The 22,401-nt window shown below is 36.0% G+C and overlaps 1 protein-coding gene across 6 annotated transcripts in view; it reads right to left on the bottom strand.

The window, feature by feature from the left end:
* The window catches only part of LOC120635349 (transcription elongation regulator 1), a 68,182-nt gene that overhangs the window by 21,792 nt on the left and 23,989 nt on the right, over positions 1-22,401 (bottom strand). For all 6 annotated transcript variants that reach the window (XM_039906331.1, XM_039906336.1, XM_039906333.1 and 3 more), the window contains exons 15-18: positions 21,266-21,384; positions 18,805-18,955; positions 6,397-6,595; positions 4,311-4,447 (exon numbers count right to left, since the gene is read on the bottom strand). In XM_039906331.1, coding sequence (XP_039762265.1) covers positions 4,311-4,447; positions 6,397-6,595; positions 18,805-18,955; positions 21,266-21,384 — 606 coding nt within the window. The remainder of the gene's footprint in view (positions 1-4,310; positions 4,448-6,396; positions 6,596-18,804; positions 18,956-21,265; positions 21,385-22,401) is intronic.

The following is a 22,401-nucleotide window of genomic DNA, read 5'->3' as shown; positions in this document are numbered from 1 at the left end:
CTAATTTGGGTCTCCATATATACGTGGAAGGCTGGGGTAAAAGTACTAATTTATATTATTCTGCTATACGTGTGTTTTTCGCCTTGCTCCGCCTAACAGCTGGAGCGATTTTGATGATAGCACAAATATAAATAGTGTGTATATTTCAACCAGAAGGTTGATTTGAGAGCACAGTAATTGGACCCGGAAGTTGTCACAGCTTTACAGGGCAGTACGACGTCTAAAAGTCCGCTAGTCTTACATAAAAAAAAAATATAGCACATTCTGTAGACATTCTCTTCACGACAAAATACGTAAGACGTAAAAAAAAAATTGCTTTAAACTAAACCTATAAGTACACGCCTAATGATAAATAATAATAATTTAAAAAAAACCTTATATCTCAAAAGTATTTTATAAATTAAAGTATTTTTTTCCACTAATTAAAACGTTATTTAAAGACTATTATTTTTTAAGCGAAAATTAAAGATTAAAAAAAAGAAATGTATCAACGGCTTTTTACTTAAAGAAAAAAAATTTTTTTTTTAAATACGCAGTGACAACCATTTTTAGCACGTATTGCTAAGGAAACAAAAAGTTTAGTAAAACACGCAGTGACAACCCGAACATTTCTAGCACGGATTATTGAGGAAACAAAAAAATATAGTAAATAAAGCATACACGAGTCAATGTGATGTATAGTCAATACAATTTGTTAGTTTTGGCAATAGTTTTTCTAGGTTACGCAAACGGATAAGGGGTTAAATATAACTACCATACCCCCGACTGGGAGCTTACTACCATCGCGTGAAGCAGTATTATTTCGAATGGCATTCTTTATGTCATACCTTCACCCTAAGAGAGGGATTATCTTGGCGCCTCTAAAATAAACATGAACGTCAATAATGGTACTTCAAGCGATGGTAGTACACGTCAGCCCGCTACCATCTTAGACTGCATCACCACTTACCAACAGTTGAGATTGGATTCAAGTGCTGACTTGTATTGGAATGAAAAAAAAAAAGCGGAATTAAAAGAAAAATAACATCGAATCGCACAATTCCAACAGGACCTAGAAGCATGGCCACATCTAACTTCGATAGAAAAGTGGCCGAAAACCTAACATTTAACATTACCTGTGGTGTTCTCACGGCGGAGCGCCTTCGTGTAATTTGTTGATAGAAAAAAAAAAAAGAAATTCAACCACGTTAGATGTGACCACGCCACCGTGCCTGTCATAATTCTGCGGGATGTCTAATGTCCGATGTAGGTGCACTAAAATCTTAATACCTCACCCTTTTACTCCGATTGTCCCGTCCGCAGATTAAAAATGAACTCACTGCAAAACCACACACTGTTACTAGTTTTTTTTTTTTTTTTTTTAAACTTTTTTTTATTTTAAATACTCTTTTGCGCGGGGCAAAGACCCCCCGCAGATTATGACAGTCTCCTGGAAAATAAAACACTGACACCACCAAAAAACCTGCCGCATAATTTAAATCCAATTGAAGTGCGCCAATAAATAAAACTGCACGCTATATAATTGAGGTCTGCAGCAAAAACAATGCGCGTTGTATATTTAATTCGATTGACGCTGCAAACACAAAACACGCTGTATAATAATTTGCATCACGCTGTATATTCACGCTGATAGCATTTTAGCACCAAGAAGACGTTATGAAAAATTTAATTGAAATTTTTGCCCTTGATTTTTTAAAAAAACCGCCCCAAAACTTTTACGATGCCCCTGTATCGCCATATAGATTTCAAATGAAATAGATACAGAGCGATTAAAGGAGTTCGTACCTTTTTGTATACAAGCTGACATAACGACGCGCCGCCATTTTGTTGTTTGCTATGCGATTTAGTAAGCAAATAGTTAATTATAGTAGTATGTAATGTACATCATTGTGGGATTGAGTATACGCTTTTATAATATGATTCCTGAGGTGATTTTGGACCTACCAATGCAAAAGTTTAAAGAATGTCTTAAAACACATTTATTACAGCGAGGTTATTATACAATTGATGAGTTTCTTAATGACAAGGTTGCTTGGAAGCATCCGGCTCCGCTTTCATGTCTCACAAGATCGAAAAATGAATGTTAAAATGTAAAATGAAAATGTTGGAAAAGAGCAACTGCTGAGTTTCTTGCCGGCTTCTTCTCGGTAGAATCTGCCTTCCGAACCGGTGGTAGAGTCACTACACACGGACAGACTTGACGTTTCAAAAGTGCTTGTATTAGGTGCTTGTAATGTGCAGTAATCATAATAATCCACCTGGGAACGATAATTTCGATCTGAGCCCTATACAACGTGTAACCGAATAACCAAATAATGTTAAAGGATGTATAAGTATATTACAAAACAAATCACCCTGTAAAAATAATAAATCAAAAGAAGCATATTTATTTTTCCATACAAACGAATTCAAAATATTCAAAATGTTTACTTTTGACAACCCTATTGAAGATAAAAGACCGGCACGTGCATAGTACGCGACGCGGAGTGACAGGAGTCAAATGATTGTAATTTTGCATGTGATGTTAGGGCTGTATCTGATTTCTTTCAGTGAAAACTATAGCAGTGGTTTACATAAAAACTATTCGCGTTTCGGTTCCACAGATAAGTCTCAGAGACGGTACATAACGTTCCTCTGAAGCCTGTGAAGTATTATTTCGGTTTTCATGTACACGTTGTAGACACGTTAAAGGTATATTTTTAAAACGATTGCAGTTTTTGTCGTATCATATCTTTAATTCCAAATATGTCGGTAACGTGACGCTTTGGGTTACTATGTTACATGAAAATTTTTTAGTCGTCTATGTGCCGTCTACTCAACAGCTTTCGTCGTGCGCAGTTATTATTATTAGTATATTATTATTTAACAAAAAAAACGCAAAATGGCGGCAGGTCGCTATGCTAAAGGTTTAATATGTTATAGAAGAAAGGAATAAGTGGGTTTTAAGAAGAAATGCAAGGGAAAAGAATTTAATCAATGCAAATCAATGACTCCACAAATCTAAAATTGAAGAACTGCACCTTTTGTCAGTATTTAAACGACTGTTTTTGTTAATCAACAAAAATGAATAAATTATAACACCTGCAATGTTCAATTACATTAAAACAATATTCAAGCACAAAAAAAATATTAATTAACTATTGAATAACTAATAGAAAAATTGTTATAAAAAAAAATTACAAGATGGTTTATTGTAAATTCATCTATTCAGTTAGTGCCAGAATTTTTTACATCCATATTTAAGTATGTTTAAATAATTTTTAATGTTGGACATTAAAAATGTCCAATGCGGGCGCGACTTGCCCAGGCCAGAGTACAGTTTTCATCACTCTATGAAAATTATAAATATTGATCCTACAACTCCGGGAATCAAGACCTTTTTGAATCTTTTCTCAGATTTGAAAATCTTTATTAGTTTTAGAGATGTTTGCAAAAAAAAAATCAAGACCCCCCCCCTCCTTTTTTAGTTAATTGTTAATTACTTTAACAATTTTTGCAAGCGGAACTCATTTAGATGCCATTCCGAATCGAATGACACCTCGATCACAATTTTCGGAGACTGCTGAAAAAAGTTGGTCCAAAAGGCTCTTGTTTACTAGACTAAACAACAAACTGTTTAGCTGTATTATATTGATTTTATAAATTTTAAAATGTATACATATGACATCAGCATATCGTCTTAGGAAAGTACAGAAAACCTTTGTGGGGGCTTCCATAACATGATACCAAAGGTAATATTAGATTTATCATTACATAAGTTTAAAGAATATATAAAAACACATTTCATACATCGAGGTTACTATACTATTGATGAATTTCTTAATGATAATTTTAGTTTGCATTTTAAAATTTATAAAATTGATAATGCCTCCAATTGTAGCTAAAGGAAGCTGATGAAGATATTCAGTCAAATTATTCGGTTTTATTGCCGAATATGTACGTTTCAATCATTTCTGTTAACTTAGTATTAGTAAAATTTTATTATTTTTGTAAGCATAAGCACCTTTTTTATTTGTATTAATCGTGTGATGTTTGGAAACAAAGTTACAGCGCTGTGTATGAGCGGGTACGTAGGCGGGTCGTGAGGTACGGCTGATTCGTCACCTAGCCAGAAGCGAAACGTAGCGTACGTATTAGAACCGGTTTACGAGACAAAACAATGTAACGGTAAACCGAATAATTCCGCCGAATAACCGGTTCGGTTAAGGCTAAACCGAATAATATTCGGTATCCGGTTGATCTGTGAAACCACTGTTCGGTGCATCTGTAATTATTAGACTAAATTGGTATGTATTGATGTAAACACTCACGTCACCGGGTTTCTCCTTCTTCTTGTCTTTCTTGCTGTCCTTGTCGCGCTCCTTCTCCTTCTCCTTGTCCTTGTCTTTGTCCTTCTCCTTCTCCCGGTCCTTGTCTTTCTTTTCCTTTTTGCTCCCCCGGTCGCGTTCTGAAACGAAACGGGAACAAAAACTCACTCACTTTTTTTGGAGTTTACTTCCTAAGAATCGATTTTCATATATAAGGCGCCCGGTATGAGAAAAATGTGAGGAGTAAAATTTACTGATGAATGACCTCGTTACGTTTTCGCTTTGCGACGTTTCATGCCCGGCAACTGTGATGCGCAGACATGCAAAATTCGCTTTCGTTTAATTAACTTATTTTTCCTAAGTTACCAACGAAACCGAATATTATCTAGGTAAAGTAACAAACACATAGATATATGGGACAGAGTGAGATAGAAAACATTATACATTTTTTTCCTATTTTTGTTACCATGGAAACTAAATAATAAACATTACATTTATCCTAATAGTTTTGATACTCTACATCCACCTCGATCTCTCGTAGGCTACTTTTAAGAAGTTACACTTTCGCCGTGTGTGAATAAATTGCACAGGATTTTTAATTTAACCTTTCATAAGGTATTAATCTTTATTCAGTTAAATAAACTCTTTTTGCGTATGTTTAGACAATCGCACTTAAGGATTAAACTCGTGGGACAGTCGTGCGTCGGAGCTGACACACACTTTTTTTAATCTCGCCTCCACCAGGTGATGCAGTCAAAGATGGTAGCGGGATAACCTGTTTTACTACTAACTTAGGGCAGGTATATTAAAAACCTGGCTTAGACATGCTGGTAACTAGTCCGCGCCAAGCCTGCCACCAGCACAGCTAGCGTGGGCATGAGACAATTATATCCCCGGGGAAAGAATACAAATTTATCTTCTCCCACAGCTGTATCAACGCTCGGAGCACTTGCGCACAAATGGAAATATCCAAATACTTTTGTAATAATTTTTTTTATAATAATTGTTTTTTCAAAATATCGAATACGTTTAAACGAATGTTTTTTTTTTTCTTGATATATATATATATGATAAGTGCAATGTGATAAAGATACTCTATAATAATTCGCAAAATGGCCGATAAATCTTGGACCGACAGAAGAACGTACGTTAATTCAAAGCTTTTAAAAACTGCGAGTAGAGATTACGTCATCTTTACAATTTTCCTATTATATTAAACAAGTTGCTACACACAGAAGTAGCCTTCTCTCTTATTATACTCTTACCGCTTGTACGGCGCATCGAAGTTTACCTTCTAAATATTCAATAAAGACTAAATCTTCTACGTTTCGTAGGTATTTCTTCCCATTCCTCTCAAGTTAAATTCTTTTCAATTCCTGAAGCCGTCTTCGTCTTGAATTTTGAACTATCAACATCATCAAAATTCTCCTAAATATAGTTTCATGGTCACTACGCCTTTCTCCTTTTCTTGTTCTTCTTCTACTTCTCAACTTAAACCAAATCTTGCAGTACACCCAGTAAAGCGGTCCTTTCTCCAATGCCTTGTATAATGCGTCGATGTAAACAGTCTGGAGATGGAATAATCCACTCAATCTTCTCCTTTCCGCAAGTCTCCTTCTTCCTCTCATTTTTATAGCTAGCAGTAATCTCTTAAGCAGTCTTCTGTTCAGTACGTGGAATAATACATCAGTCTCCTAAATATCGATAGAATTTTCAACTCACCTTGCTCCTTGTCATTCTCTCCTTTTAATTCTTTCTCTTATCTAAAACCGTCCTGCAGTACCCTAAAGCAGTATTTTCTCCAATGCATTGTTTATTGCGTCGAAGTCAACTGTCTCCTTAAAAACACATTGTACATTGTCCTTCTTTCTCTCATCTTCAATAATACTCGTACTCTATTAAGCAGTCTTCTGAGCAGTAGGTCCCCTAAATATTGATGGAAAATTCAACTCAAGTTTCTTCTTACTGTCCTTTGTCGTCTTCCTCTCATTCTCTTGCAGTATTACCTAAAGCAATCTTCTGTCCAGTGCCTTGAATCATGCGTAGGATTGAACAGAATCCTTAATAAGAGATGGAATAATCAACTCACCCTTCTCCTTGCCGTCTTTTTCCTTCTTCCTCTCGTCTTTAACCATCTTGCAGTATTCCCTGAAGTAGTCTTCCCGCAGCGTGCTGCTCTCCACAGCCTTGTACCGAGCGTCAGAGTCGATTTTCTTTTTCGTGTCAACCCACCGAGAATGACGGTCTATTGCCTTGTCTTTGAGGAGTGCTATGAAGTCCGATTTCGCCTATAAAAAGAGCGTGCGAGGGTTAAAACTGTGTTGTGATTGGCGGGTTTTTGGGGCTAGAGTGTGCTCGGATTGGTCGTTGGAACGGGGTTGGTTTTAATAGACTCAAAAATGTTCTCAAACTGTCGCGGTACTTTGTATTAGTGTAAGCCAGATTTCTGGGACAAAAATGATAAAGAAACTATGTCCTTCCGTAACTGTTTATGTCAATAATTGGAGCCTTTTTTTTGGACTGAACTTGGTTCTCTCCATAAAAACGACTACAGATCGACGCATTAACCGATGCCATGGTTGTCAACTTGAAAATAGACAAAGCGGAGAAGCTGGAGAACTAGAGCACGAAAGTAAATCGAGTTCTCGAACTCACTATCTTGTGTACCTCCCCCAAAGCCCAAGAACCAAACCGCACATATCTCTATAACAAAAATTCGCTCTAATTCCAGCTACATTCCTGGAAAGAAATGACAATATTAACAGCTGAAAAGAAGATTATATTCGATTAATGGTCTGTGAAACAAAATAATGATTAGTTCCTGAAATTAAATATATTTCATTAGTTTCAAACGAATGTGGAGGTGTACATTCTATGACGCCTAGTTTTCGGTAAATCTCCTGTGATAATCTAAAGAGTTATAGACATGTATAGCGAAAGATCAAAATCAGAAATGACACTTTTTAGTTAATTAATTTTAAAAAAAGTCCAGAATAAATAAAGAATTAAAAAAAAAAAAAAGTTAATTAATTGTGAAAAACATAGGACAACCGAGATAATAGTAACCACAACTAAAGTAGACATTCATTATAAATAAATAAATATACTACGACAATACACACATCGCCATCTAGCCCCAAAGTAAGCGTAGCTTGTGTTATGGGTACTAAGATGGCTGATGAATATTTCTATGAATAACATACATAAATAATTAGAATATACATATAAACACCCACTGACACTGAAAAACATTCGTGCTCATCACGCAAACATTCTCCAGTTGGGGGAATCGAACCCACGGCCTTGGGCTCAGAAAGCAGGGTCGCTGCAAACTGCGCCAATCGGCCGTGATATGGGGTATACCTAGCGTTGGTCCAGCAGAAATTATAAATATCACCAATAACCTATAACAGTCCACGGCTGGGCATAAGGCCTCTGCCAAAGTTAGCGTCTCTGGGCAGACGGGTTCGTGATCGCAGTATATGGTAGTAGTAGCACAATGCTGTCCGCTCTCCGTTATATTTCCTTAGTCGCCTCGTACGACACCCGCGGGAAAAGGAGGCGTGGTGACAACTGTTGGATTTCATTTTTACGTAAGTAATACGCGTTTGAAGTTAGTTTTTGATTAACTGAATTCTTTATTAGTACTCCTCGGAGTTTGGAACGCGCTACAAAAGATCTAGGTCTATGTGGACTTCAATCGGTTGATTTGTTGATGACGATGACGACTTTTCGTCATTTATCGACCGCTGACAAACCAAATTATTATATCAGACTTGGGAAAGTGCCATTTTAGATTTCGATATACACTCCGCAAGTGGGAATTGAATCAATTAAAATGCCTCTATGTAGTTTAAACAAGCGCGGTTTTTTTTTTAATCCATTAAATCCTCCATTTTCGTTCATCCTCCGTTATATCGCTTATCATTTACCTAACATATGCAAGGTGCAAGCAAACCTCAACCTTACGGGTGGATATAATATATATATATTCGTATTTTTTTGTATGGAAGATATTAAGCGATAAGAGTTACGGGTCACAGATATACGCATCTAGTATAATTATATTATATTGCGCTGCTAGAGGTGTCCTAAGGGTGTCGATGGTGGTTGCGAATACAAATTATAATGGTACCAATTCTGTTGTATAAATAACAGTTGCATAAATAACTAAAATGGCGGGTCTTTTTGACGTGACAACGTCTTATGACATGACGTATACGGCGTTACCTCGCTCTGAGGCGTTCCATTCAAGGCTTGAAGTGCAAGCGAGAGCGCGGAACGAGCGACAAAGAGGCACAGTCGGCCTCCGCGTTCGACATCTGTCTCTCTCATACTTGAGTGAGCGATGCGTCCGCGTGGACAGCTTTTATACAAAATAATACATTTACATGTTTTCGGCAAGGATGAAGTGCAGTGAAAAGTGAATGTGGTGTCAATTGTTTATAGCAACGACAATATCTATCAAACAAATAAAATTAAAATGTTCTTTTGAAAAATGCAACCATTCTATCAGTATTTTCTTACGACATTGGAAGAAGAGTGCAATACTTTTGAACCTGTCAAGTTCAGTTTACAGATTTGGGTACAACAAAACTGGCGCCATTATCGGAGTGAATTATTTGGTGTAATACACACAATCATCGTGTTTCGCCCAGCTGTGGGACATCATATCCCAATGCTGTCCTATCTCTTAGGGATTTAGAGCTTGAATCCGCTACGCTGCTTCGTCGCGGTTTGAAACGCACCCCGACTCTTAGGTTGTATTATTATCCGATGTTGACGTTACCGACGACGAAAAACAGAACACTTCTTTTCCGTGTAACGATTTTTTATTTTACTGGACACCCTGCCTTGTTTCTTACATTCAAGTTTGGTGGATGAGATTCGAACTCGTCTTTTGCCTTAATTTTTATTCCTTCGAGGCTAGAGTTTCAAAAAACACCCGTAAGATTGATTAAGCTAAGAACTGAGTTTACATAATGTCTTTGGTTCTCCAAAATAAACTTAAATTAAAAAAAAACTTTTATTCTTCATAACAAGCTTTACAAAACTCTCAATAGATAATCTATGGTCTGAATTTGATTTTATATAAATTTATCGAATTTAAGCAATTCTAGGAAGTCTATTTTATTAATTTTTGCTTGTGCTTTTTATTTTCACATCTGTTGGTTGACAAAGAAGTTTCACTGCTTTTTTTTTTTTAAATATTCTCCACATTTTTTTTAGAAATTGATTCTCGCGTTTGATACTCGGTTCAGTAGTTTTTCTGGGTGCATTTAGAACCAACGCCAAGGTTTTCTCTGCGATCTTTCTGCTTAGACATTAAAACATTATAAAACTTCTTTGTGAACCTTTTCGAAAGAAATAAAAAAAAAAACCTGAAAAAGAAATGATTACTGAAGACTGTGTTATATTTTTTATGACATTTCGCTCGCTTTTTCTTTAATGTTACTATTTACATTTTGCTTTGCTCGTTTATAATTATTTTTTCCATGTGGCAACCCATCACCTGGCAGCAATTTGCTTTGCATGCAGCTGTGAATTTAATATTTGGAAAGGGCATTGTTTTTTTATATATAAAATTATCTTATTTCACTTATCGCTGGTAAGCTTTATCTACTTGGGGTTATTGACATAACTTTGAACCCGACCGCGGCAAAGGTTTAATAAACACAAGTTCATTTTCACGATTCCTGTCCCAATTGGGAAATACGAAATTAGCTTCGTTAAAAGTTAATCAAGTTTACTGGGTGAAAGGTCTAGTGAGCGTTTGTGTGATATTCTTTCGTTTTATTTTGTCATAACGCATAAATAAATAAATAAATATACTACGACAATACACACATCGCCATCTAGCCCCAAAGTAAGCGTAGCTTGTGTTATGGGTACTAAAATGACTGATGAATATTTTTATGAATAATATACATAAATACTTATCATAAACAGATAAACACCCAGACACTGAAAAACATTCATATTCATCACACAAACATTTTCCAGCTGTGGGAATCGAACCCACGGCCTTGGACTCAGAAAGCAGGGTCGCTACCCACTGGCACAGTCGGCAGTCGCATAAAAAATTAACTAAGTTTTTACTTTTGAACTGTAACACGGGTTGCGAGTGATTTGTATATAATATTGTTCGTTGAGGAGTTCTATATTTCCGTATATCTTTATAAGATCCATATAAAATTAGCCCAACATCAAAACGGCAAACCTTAACATAAAAATTAGTTTAGATCCGACACGATTACACAACACATAATTTAAACACATCCTTTTTTTCTGCATGGAGAAGTGAAGGCCAAATTTTCTATACATAAAATGCCCAATCACTCAATGCATGGAGAAGATGAGACCAATGTTTTTTAAGTTTTATTTTGTTCGAGAAACTTATCGGTTAATTCAGCTAGTGAAAGAGAATGATACTTATCTTTCTATTCTACAATCAATTTTATTCGTGGGACAACTCTTTGTAATAGCTTATGATTATATTTTCGCTAAAACAATAGCATCTTTATAAGTATTTTAAGCAGCTTTTTACAAGGCTTTTAAATACTTTTAATTTATAATAAGTATGTACAAGCATACATTAAGTACCTTGCCGTGGTCGGGTTAAATTTTTTTTTTTTTTTTTAATGATTGACTTTTCTCTGCACGTAATATTATTTGTATACAGGGTGTTTATATTTGTTTCAATTTAGAATTATAGAACTCTTAAATCTTAAGATGTACATTTAAACGTTTTACAGATTTGAATGTAATGAAAAATACTGAGTTTCTGGCCCGACTTCTCGGTAGAATCTGTCTTCTGAACCGCCGAGTAGAGTCACTACAAACAGCCAGTCTAGACGTTTCAAAACTGCTTATACATAAGCCTACTTGAATAAAATGAATTTTGAATAAAAAAGGCCTGCCGAACCGATAGAAAGTATCAGTTCATAAAAATTGCATTCTAATCAGACTTGCACAAACAGTAAAACTAATAAAAAAGCTATTCATTATAATCTAGAGTATAGTCGTTAAGGTAACTTGACACGTTTGGACACCTGTAACCGTACTATTAAAGTATGATATCCAGCAGGGTTCTACCAAACCTGTTTTCAGATGCGAGAGCGCGACCAGGGACCATTGATCGTGATCATTGTTTCCATAGCGCTGGATAGTAATGCATAATCTATAGTGCGACACCGATGAGTATTAGACAACATGTCGCAAAAAACACAGTCTCACCCATATGATTTTAGAGTTCACCCATAAAATGTAAACACCCTGTATATAGGGTTAATTTAAAAACACCTTTCCCCTCTTAACATGTTAACTGCTCGACGTGTCTTACGCATACTTGTGCAAGTGCATAGCTGGAGTGTTTTAAAGATTTAAGTTTTTTTTTTTTTTATTTAAGTATTTCCGCCCTAATTGGAGAAATATTGTGGTCATGCTCTGTACACAATAAATAATAAATAAATATACTACGACAATACACACATCGCCATCTAGCCCCAAAGTAAGCGTAGCTTGTGTTATGGGTACTGAGATAGCTGATGAATATTTTTTTATGAATATAATACACATAAATACTTATAATATACAGATAAACACCCAGACACTGAAAAACATTCATGTTCATCACACCAACATTTTCCAGTTGTGGGAATCGAACCCACGGCCTTGGACTCAGAAAGCAGGGTCGCTGCCCACTGCGCCACTCGGCCGTCAATACCGGCTATATAATCAGTTAACTACTCTTATTCTACTTAATGTAAAATTTGCACTCTTGCAATATTATAGTATCTATAGAGTATAGAAACGCTGTAACGCCAAAGTAAAATTAGCCTAATGAACCTCATTTTAAAGCTTAAACTCTTCCACACCGCACAGCTGGGTGCCACAGTGGAATGTTTGTGAAATAATTCCACGGATTCTTATCTTTCAAACGTACCGCTAAAAACACAACAGCCGGGTCAACGTAGTAGAACTTAACTCTTAAAACTAAGTCAATAAAAACTATTTTACAGTGCAGTGTTTCGATATTCAAAAACAACGAGACGTGCAGTGCTGTTTCATTGTATTTTTGAACTTGCAACTGTTTATGTATGAGAGCCATCGTTCTTTACGTTATACTTAACAACTTTAAATCTACGACTTTTAACTGTATGTAATCATACTTATTTATATATATCTACTGAGTTCCTTGCCAGCTCTTCTCGGTGGAATCAGCCTTCCGTACCGAAGGTAGCGTCACTACAAACAGACTGACTTGACGTTTCAAAAGTGCATATAAACTGGGCCTACTTCAAATAAATGAATTTTGAATTTATAGTAGATTATGATATTTATGATTTATTTTTTTTAATTATAGGCTGGTATTGTCTTGGATGAACACCTTTAAACGTACAAATAAACTGTCCAATCTTTTCTCTTCATCAATGAGCTGATTATCTAACGACAAAAAAATCTGCCAGAGCTCCTAGGATTACCGCCTACACATACAGACATGCGAACAAAAAAAACACTTAAGGTTTTTCATTTTTTGCTTTTTATTTAGGGTGGAATCGAAAATGACTTATAGTCTGCACGCACACACGTCAATATTACTGCCAGTATTCTGCACATTGTCAATAACATGTGATTTAGTTTAAAGTCGTACAACTAAAGTTTTTGAATATAGCACAAAACAGTTACGATACGGCGTTTGTATACTTGAAAATTTAACTCTCACAGCACTGTTTCTCTACGACAGTGAAATCATAACTGCGTGTTTTTATGATTTAAAACAATCTTTTTATTGCTTTCAAGTGGAAAATAAAGTTTTTTGAATATTCAGCACGGCTAGCATAGGGCATGGACAAAAATTTAAAAAAAAAAACCGACTTAACATACGCCCAGAAACGAAAAAGCAAAAAATACTGGTTTCTACCGGCGATCTAATTAAAAACAACTTGCTACTTTGAGTTACATTATTGTTAATTTTTTAATAACAGCTCGACCGATTTCGTTAAAACTTAAATGGAACATGGAAATGGACCACTCGGAAAGTATGCCTTTTAAAACAAAAAAAAAAAAAAAGAATTTTTGAAATCGGTTCAGGCGACTTCGAGTAATCGGGTAACATACATTAAAAAAAAAAAAGATTCCTACGAATTTAGAACCTTGTGTTTTTTGAAGTCTGTTGAAAATTATATCCATACCAGCCAAGAGACAAAGTTAACGGGCCCATCTGCCAAAGCGCGGCATCTGGGAATAGGAGAAGTTTACCCTTACCCCGTTTATAATTGCATGTGTATTGATTGGATATTATTTTCACCCGTACGCCAATGCCTGGTACAGTTTAAAAAACAGTGGTAGTCGATACACTTTTGTCCTTTCCCCAGGGGAGAAAAATGTCTCTTGCCCATGCTAGCCGTACAGAACAAATTTAAAAAAAAAAAAAAAAAAAAGTTTTCCTTATTCGAAATATAATTTACACTAAAAAGTATCGAATAAAATGCATACATCAAGAGACAGGTAAAAAAAAAAAATTATATACGCGTCTTTCCCTGTGACGTCAAATTTGACACCTCTTCGTACAAGAACCGTCAATTTGTACGTCGGATCTAAACGTAAAAGAGAATCGGGCAACTGTTAAGGCAAGGTCGAATCAAGGCGTCCATCTTGCGTCCAACCAATCGCCGCGTCCGTTCGAACAAACTGTTCTTGTGATTGGACGCACGCAAGACGCAAGACTTGCGGACGTGGACGCAGGCTGGACTGGCCGCGCTTAACCCGTCAAGCAGTCCAACATATAAGCATTCCAAATTGTTTTAACATATAACTTTGTTTTCAAGAGACTTCAGTTCATATTCTTGCGTTCCTCGGAACCGCCAACATTTACTACAACAATAATTATGATATTCTATATATATATGTAGCGGGGATAGCTCATAGGTAAGGCTTCGGTTTTCTTTTGGGGGGACCGAGTTCCATCCCCAGCACGCACCTCAACTTTTCGGAGGTTTGTGCGTTTTTATTTAAGTATTCAACTAACACTCGCTATAACGGTGAAGGAAAACATAACGATGCCAGACACCCGCCATGCCAACCGCATGCCTGAGAGTTCTCTGTATTTTTTTTTTTTATACTTGGACAGCGCGGTGGACTACGGCCTAAACATAATAACATGAAATAAACGCGACGCGTATTTACTATGCGCGTGTCGGTCTTTCATCTTCAATAGGGTTGTCATAAACACTTAAAAGTTTTGAATAAGTTTGTATGGAAGAATATATATGCTTCGTCCTATTTAATATTTATACAGGGTGATTCCTTTTGGAGTATACTTAGGCACCCTTTAACATTATATCGTAGTTCCGTTACACGTTGTATATAATGTTGATTATTAAGGTTTTGCTCATTTTGCTCTAGTGGGAGGCTTCGGCCGTGGCTAGTTACCCTACCGACAAAGACGAGCCGTAAAGCGATTTAGCGTTCAGGTACAACTGTTATACCTCTTACAGTTTAGCCCGCTACCATCTGTGTCTGCATCACCCCCGACCACCAGGTGTGATTGTAGTGAAGGCCTTATCCTTTAATTCCCTTAAATGCACATATTTGTCTGTAGGGAGGTAGCTAGCCTCGGCCGAAGTCTCCGACCAGATCAGACTAAATACAAAATTCGAATCCCTCAAATCCCTCATCGATCGGACCTCGGTCCTACCATGTTTAAAACCAAAGCTCTCACCACTGCACTAGTGAGGTAAAATTAAATGATAAATGAACATACAGGGTGTTCGCGCGTTTGACAGGCTAAGCGGCGAGGGAAATAGGTAATTCTAAATTAACCCCGCCTATGGATTGTGGCGTTATTATTATTTTTTTTTTTCAACTTTTAAAACTTGGATTGTCTTAAAACTATTTCTAACCTTATGATCTTCGGTTCCGCCGGGGCAATCGCTTGACGATTTGTTTGCGTGTCATTCCAGGCGGCACGGTAACATGCCGTTTTTGAACAGAAAACAATAAATGCACCCCAAAATGAACGTAATGAGGAATGCTAGAAGAGATAATTTTAACTTAATGTTTGTCATTTTGTTATTTAGTTTTTTTTTTCAATAGTATCTAATAATAATTGACGGATCAAGCAGATATTACACCGAATGGCGAGTGGAAAACCATCGCTTCTAAACAGAGCAACACCTCGCAGACCACGTTTTGCAACGTGCCGCCCCGTGTCCGTCAATCTGAGGCGCACGTGTTGAGCCTCGTGTGTCGGTAATGACACTGGCTTCCACGCCAATCAGACCGGAACACAGCAACGTATGTATATGTTAGAAGTCAAACTATTAACTAAATAAAATGATTGTCAAATTGCACTACATATCAATTTTGTTTTTTTTTTTTCAGTATTTCCGTTTCCGGTCTCCGAAAAGACTTGGTAAATGTAATAAATCGGAGATAAGTGTTAAATTCAAGTTTGAATTAATAAAAAAAAAAAAAAATTAGAGGAGTGTGAAACTCAAGTTTCAATTTATAAACAAAACAAAAAACGCCTCTCTGCTAAGCCAGCGCAAATGACGGCTCAACTGGCGATAGAGCTAAAAAAAACATCATCCTGTATAAGGACCCGGGAACAGAGCTTGGTCCCACCACGTTCACATAGCATTAAAAGAGGGTGAACGTACAAACAAATCGTCAAGTGAGCCCCCCGGGCCCCCGCAGCAGGCCGACGCTCCGCTCGCCCCGCTGTGCGCCGTCGCTGCGCTGTGTGACGTCATGCGTTTACGTGACTTTGCCGTTATTTCGAAAACATCATCATCAACATCAGCTAAATCGGTTGACAAATTTGATTATCAAAAAAAAAACCTATTAGTTGTTATCATTATATCCTGTTTAATCTCTCTCCCTCTCTTTAGTGTTCATCAAAAATATATTAACTTTTTATAGTTGTTCAATTTCACTTAGATGTGATTTTTTTTTTTTTTTAATTATAATTTAACCCGGCGAGGATGTTGACAGGGTCGTTTTGACCTTGTCAATTTTTGATCCTGTGTAGTTTTTTTTTTCTGCGATCTTAATGTTTTGGGCGTCGCAGTAGCGTGCGCCCCGCAACACTACTCAGTCGGCCGCCGATTGCGACGGGAGCAACACGTACTTATGGTACGTGAACTACGGGTATATATGACCCCGCCACAAACGCGGCGTAACATTTTTTGCGTGGTTTGGAAAGTATTTTTGAAGTAATATTAGTATATTTCCAGGTGTATTCGTACAAAATGAGTAAACAGGAGAATGAAGATGAGCGCATACGTCGTGTTTTAATGGAATCAGACAGTGAAGAAGTCAGGGATCCGACGATGTGAGCCGCAACTCAAAAAAATGGCCTAGTAGTTTATAAAATAATGATAAGACTGTGAAACTGGTTGATATCTACTTATGTACCCAAATTACAAGCTGATTGATATAAGAAGTTTTCTATTTTTTGTTACTTTTGTGTAAGTTGAGTAATTTTAAGAAAAGGGGGTTTTTTTTTTATAGTACTTTGCCAAAACTAATTTAATTATATTATTGTATACTATTATAAATTATAGGTTTCAAAATAAAAAATGCAATTTTAAACGCAATGACATACAGGGTCAAAAAGACCCTCGACATCCTCCACGTCAATATTTTCACCACATCCTCGCCGGGTTAAAAAAAAAAAAGTGCTATTTTTTAAAACGGCATAATCAAAAACAACTTGATGAAAAGGGAAAAAAAATCAGTAACTGATAAGTACAGAAAAATTAGCATTTTACGTTTTGAAAAATAAATTTTTTTTTCTACACTTTTTTTTTAAATTAATTGACTGTCATTTCTTAAGATATTTTACGCAATTTACGATATTTTATCAAAACGCATAATGCTAATAAAAAATTAATTATGTTTTTGGTATAACAAGTAATATCTATGTATTATCGAAATTACAATTTTTTTTTTCATTCTTTTTTTTAAATATTTTATTTAAAAATTTTATCTAAATTACCCGTAAAATTAAAAATATTACACCAAAAATATAATCGTTCTATTTTAATATCAGTATTTAATATTGAAATTCTTTAAATGGAATAAAATCATTAAAAAAAAAAGCGCACAGCTTCACTTTCGCTAGCTTCGGAGATCGAACCCGAATTTGTTTTAAATAAAATTAAAATATAAAAAAAACAAAACCAAAGAAAACTTGCCATAGATCAGGAATCGAACCTGACATATGTGTAGGAAAAGACAAAGAAACAACTTAAACCCTGTAACCTAAATTCAAAACATAAAAATAACTTAAACAGAGAGAGCAGCAGTGTGTCAAAACTTGTCAACTTTAAAGAAAACTTATTTTATTTTTACTATCTGTCATTACGATTTTACTTTTGTACATGTAAGCATCACATGTTATCACTTTTTCATATAATTCGCCTGGTACATTTGCTTGGCAAATAACTTGAAAAATCAGTAGGCGACTATTGTATTAAATCAGTTCAAATGTTTAAAAAAAACCACGTAAAAGTACGCAAAATATTATTGAAATTATACTTCTTATGGCTACGCCACAAGAATGATGAGAGTAAATTTTTAACATACGCGCGCGCGCACTTCAACACAAAAAACCGACAAACTTTTCAAAAAAAGTTACCAAAAAAAGTAAAGTATGGACGTCTACGTATGTTTGCGTGAGAACTGACAACTGCATTAACGATATGTATTTTTAAATGAACTTTATTTAGCTAGCAAATGCGTTATGATAAAACTTTCAAAAAAAAATTCTCAAGGTACACATCATCTCAAAGGTACAAACTAACAAATATCTATGTTGTCCCATAAATATCTCTCGCATTGCGTCTTCATCCTTATTTATTAAAAATGTATATATGGGGTCGTGTTAAATTTAATGTAAAATAATGTTAACATATGTTTCATCTCGCGGCTCTCACTTTAGCTTGAGGTCAATAAATTTTGTCTCCAAAGATGGTACACAATCGCGTAAATGATATCACCCTTTTTATTAAATTGATATAGAATACAAGTATGAATAACCATTATTCAAATAAAGATAATTTTAATAGTACGCTTACAATAAATTGCCATTTGTACCAATTTATTATTTTTAATCAAGGTACAGTATACCTAATAGACAGTCTCAGGGCTACTACATATGTAAGTTTTTTAAAAATAATGCATGATATTGAAGTTAGCTTTAATCTTTAATTTGACAAATGATTGGACAATCATTAAAAACTTTGACAGATTAAAGCAATTCCTGACTCCTCAAAGCAAGCTGTGACTGATAACTGGCACTCAACGTCCAATATATTATTATAATAGGTAAAATATGATTCATAGATTGTCCTCAAAGTTAACTGTACAACCTAAAGTACCTTACACTATGAACAATTTTTAAAGGTACAGTAAATCTCAAGGTACATTAAAACTAATTTGTGCATTCGATCAATGGTACGCGCCACATAAGTGCCACCACCGCACTCACCTGTTCCCGCTTCCGGTCCTTTTCCTCTTTATCCTTCTTCCTTACTTCCACGATGTACTCGTTGAAGTAAGTCTCTCTGTCGCGCATCTTTTCGATGCTCTTGAAACGCTCGTCCCGCCCGAACTTGCTGGAGAAATCGGTGAATGACGACCTGGTGGAGAAGAGAGTGTGATCCGTTAAATGGTGTCAGCAGCGTCAACCCGAGACATCACTTTGGCGCGTGTGTACATCGTGAGACCTCACAACGGTCACATAAATGATTGGGTTGATTTGACGGCCGATTGGCGCAGTGTGAATCGACCCTGCTTTCTGAGTCCAAGGCCGTAGGTTCGATTCCCACAAGTGGAAAATGTTTGTGTGATGAACAGGATATTTTATAAGTATTTATCTATATTATTCAATAAAAAATATTCATCAGTTATCTCAGTACCCATAACACAAGCTACGCTTACTTTGGGGCTATATGGCGATGTGTGTATTGTCGTAGTATATTTATTTTATTATTTATTATTTGTCTTGTACTATTGTACGCGCGAATTTCAACTTAATGCCGCGCTGTTAAGAGTTGATATATCATTATTATAATTAAAATTCAATTTATTCTGCGACAAAGGATGACAGGTCGAAAAGTCTTGCAATGTGAATACAGTAGTTAAATAGTGAGCAGAAGGAAAATCAAGAAAATTACGTCCATCAAATAATCTGAGACTAAAAAAAATAAAATTGAAAACACACTGATATTTAAAAATAAAGCGTTATTTAATAATTAGATTTATTGCATAAATACACGTAGATAATCAGATGATACAAATTTAGCTTCTGTTGTTGAAACAGTGTATTACCATTAATTTGGCGTGCAACTTACAATCATATTATATGAAATAAAAAACATAAAAAGAAAACATTAAAAAAGAAAATACAAACACAATTTGAACGCAAAAATATATAATTTATGATATTGATAGTAAAAATTATCTAATGATGTTATCTTATTGTTATCTGTACTGTTTGTGACGAAAACGTTAAGAGTAAAATGGAGATCGATTACTTTGTTTTAAGATTTCGTTCGCACGAGTAACATGCGGTTTCTTTTACTTTGGCGTTATTTGGTGTTTCAATATTCGAAGATTAGCTCGCAAATCAATCAAACCTTAGTTTACTTAGGGTTGTTCATGTTTTAAACGATTGTTGAAGCATTTAGGCGTATTTTTTTCATGTGTTTCATTTCACAATGGAAATCGGCACGTCAATCATAGCTTCACCACTCACTTTATATTTATTTGCTTTATATTACTACTACCTGTTGCCCGCGACTTCGTCTGCGTCTGATTTTGTTTTTGATGTGGCATAAAATTTAGTTGTAGTTCTAAAAAAAATTAAAGTATTCGGTATCGCTAAGCCTTAAATGAGGGGTTTGCTGCTGTCCGCTGAGGAGTTCTGTCCTCTATCTACAACCACAGATTGGCCAAAATTAAACACATAGTATAACCTCTATAGTACAAAAATAATTATTTAAATCGATTATAATTTGTCGGAGCTATATTGTAAAATCGTCAAACATTTTCATCCCCTCTCCCAAAGGAACCTTAATGAAAAGCTTAATGTCCGGATAAAAAGTATCTTATATTACTACTCTAACACTTCCAAAAATACGTGTACAAAGTTTCGTGAGGATCGGTTAAGTAGTTTTTGCGTGAAAGCGTAACAAACAAACTTACATACACATTTATAATATTAGTAGGGAAGTAGGGATTTTGCGGAGCACAATAGACAGTATGAAAATGAAAACCGAAATAATACTTCACACGATTCACAGGTACATTATTTACCGTCTCTGAGACTTATCTGTGAAACCGAAAAGCTAAAATAGTTTTTGAGTAAACGATTGCCTTAGTTTTTACTGAAAGAAATCAGATACAGCCCAAACATCACATGCAAAAGTAAATTCAAATAAGCACTTTTGAAACACAAGTATGTATGTTTGTGTGACTCTGCCACCGGTTCGGAAAGCAGATTCTACCGAGAAGAGCCGGCAAGAAACTCAGTAGTTGCTCTTTTCCAACATCAACATTTACAATCATTTTGCTATCTTGCGGGAGATGAGAGCGAGGCGGGCTGCTTCCATTCTACCTTGTCATTGAGGAATTCATCAAATGTATAGTAACCTCGCTGTACTAGATGCGTTTTTACACATTTTTTAAATGTATGCATTGGTAAGATCAAGATACCCCTCACTTTATTAGGTACGCGTCGCGTAGCGTAGGTACTATGCGCGTGTCGGTCTTTTACGTTTAATAGGGTGAATAAGTAAACACTTAGAATGTTTTGAATTCGTTTGTATGGAAAAATAAGGCTTCTTTTGATTTAATATTTTTACAGGGCGATTCCTTGTGGAATATACTTATACATCCTTCAACGGTATTCCGCAATTCCGTCACACATTGTATGAAAAGTTACTCACTTTGAATGCAGTTTCGCTTCCTCCATCAGTGCTCTGAACTGCATCTTCTTCTGCAAGAGTCGGTTCTTCTTCTCTTTCCTCTCCTCTTCGGCGCGCTCGCGGACGTACTTGTCGAACACCTGCGAATTAACGCACCGTAAATATCTCACTACTACTTGTGTGAGAGAAATCAAGCGAATACATATTCAGCGTCGTCTATACTCCTGGGTATCCTGCTGACCTAGTTCATATGAGTCGAAAGAAAAATCAGCAACATTCAGTAGTACTATATATTGATTGGAGTCTAACTTGTAGTTGAATAAAAATAAAACTTCTCCCACAGCTTTATCACACAAGTGGAGATAATATTTAAATAATATATGTGTAATAATAAACTGAGATAGCCCCCCGGGCAGGAGTTATGTGCGTTTTAAGTAATTAGAGAAGGAAAACATCATGAGGAAACCTGCTTGCCCGAGAGTTCCATAATGTTCTCAAAAGGTGTATGGAGTCCACCAATCCGCACTGGGCCAGCATTGTGGACTACGGCCTTACTTTACCCCTTGACCCACGGGTCTCATGTTTTTTTTTTTATTTAATTTTTTATAAACTTCTCCTATTCCATGTTCCCGTGCTTTAGCAGGTGGACTCGTTAATTATGTCAAATGTCGGAGGATATAACTTTTGTCTCCTCCCTGCCGAAAGGCTAGCATGGGCAGGAGACAATTATCTCCCTGGGGAAAGGATAAAAATTTATCTTCTCCCACAGCTTTATCACCTCTCAGGGCACTGGCGTACGAGTGGAAATAATATATGTGTATTAATGAACGAGGGTAAACTTCTCCTATTCCATGTTCCCTTACTTTAACTCCCCTCTCATGGGATATAATCGTGGGTCGATAAAGCGAGAGTTCGAATCTCAACACGCACTTCTAACTTTTCAATGTTATGTGAAGGAAACTTCACCGTTGAAGCAAGTGATGTTTAAATTGAGATGAAGCAAGCACATCGTGAGGAAACCTGCATGCCTGAGAGTTTTCTATAATGCCATAAAAGATGTGCAGAGTCCACAAATCCGCACTGGGCCAGCATCGTGGACTACGGCCTTAACCCGTTGACCCACGGGTCTCATGCTTTTTTTTTATAATTTCTTATAA

The sequence above is a fragment of the Pararge aegeria genome, chromosome 26 (genome assembly GCF_905163445.1).
Source record: "Pararge aegeria chromosome 26, ilParAegt1.1, whole genome shotgun sequence".
NCBI lineage: Eukaryota > Metazoa > Arthropoda > Insecta > Lepidoptera > Nymphalidae > Pararge > Pararge aegeria.
This window is presented reverse-complemented; position numbering and strand designations above follow the sequence as displayed.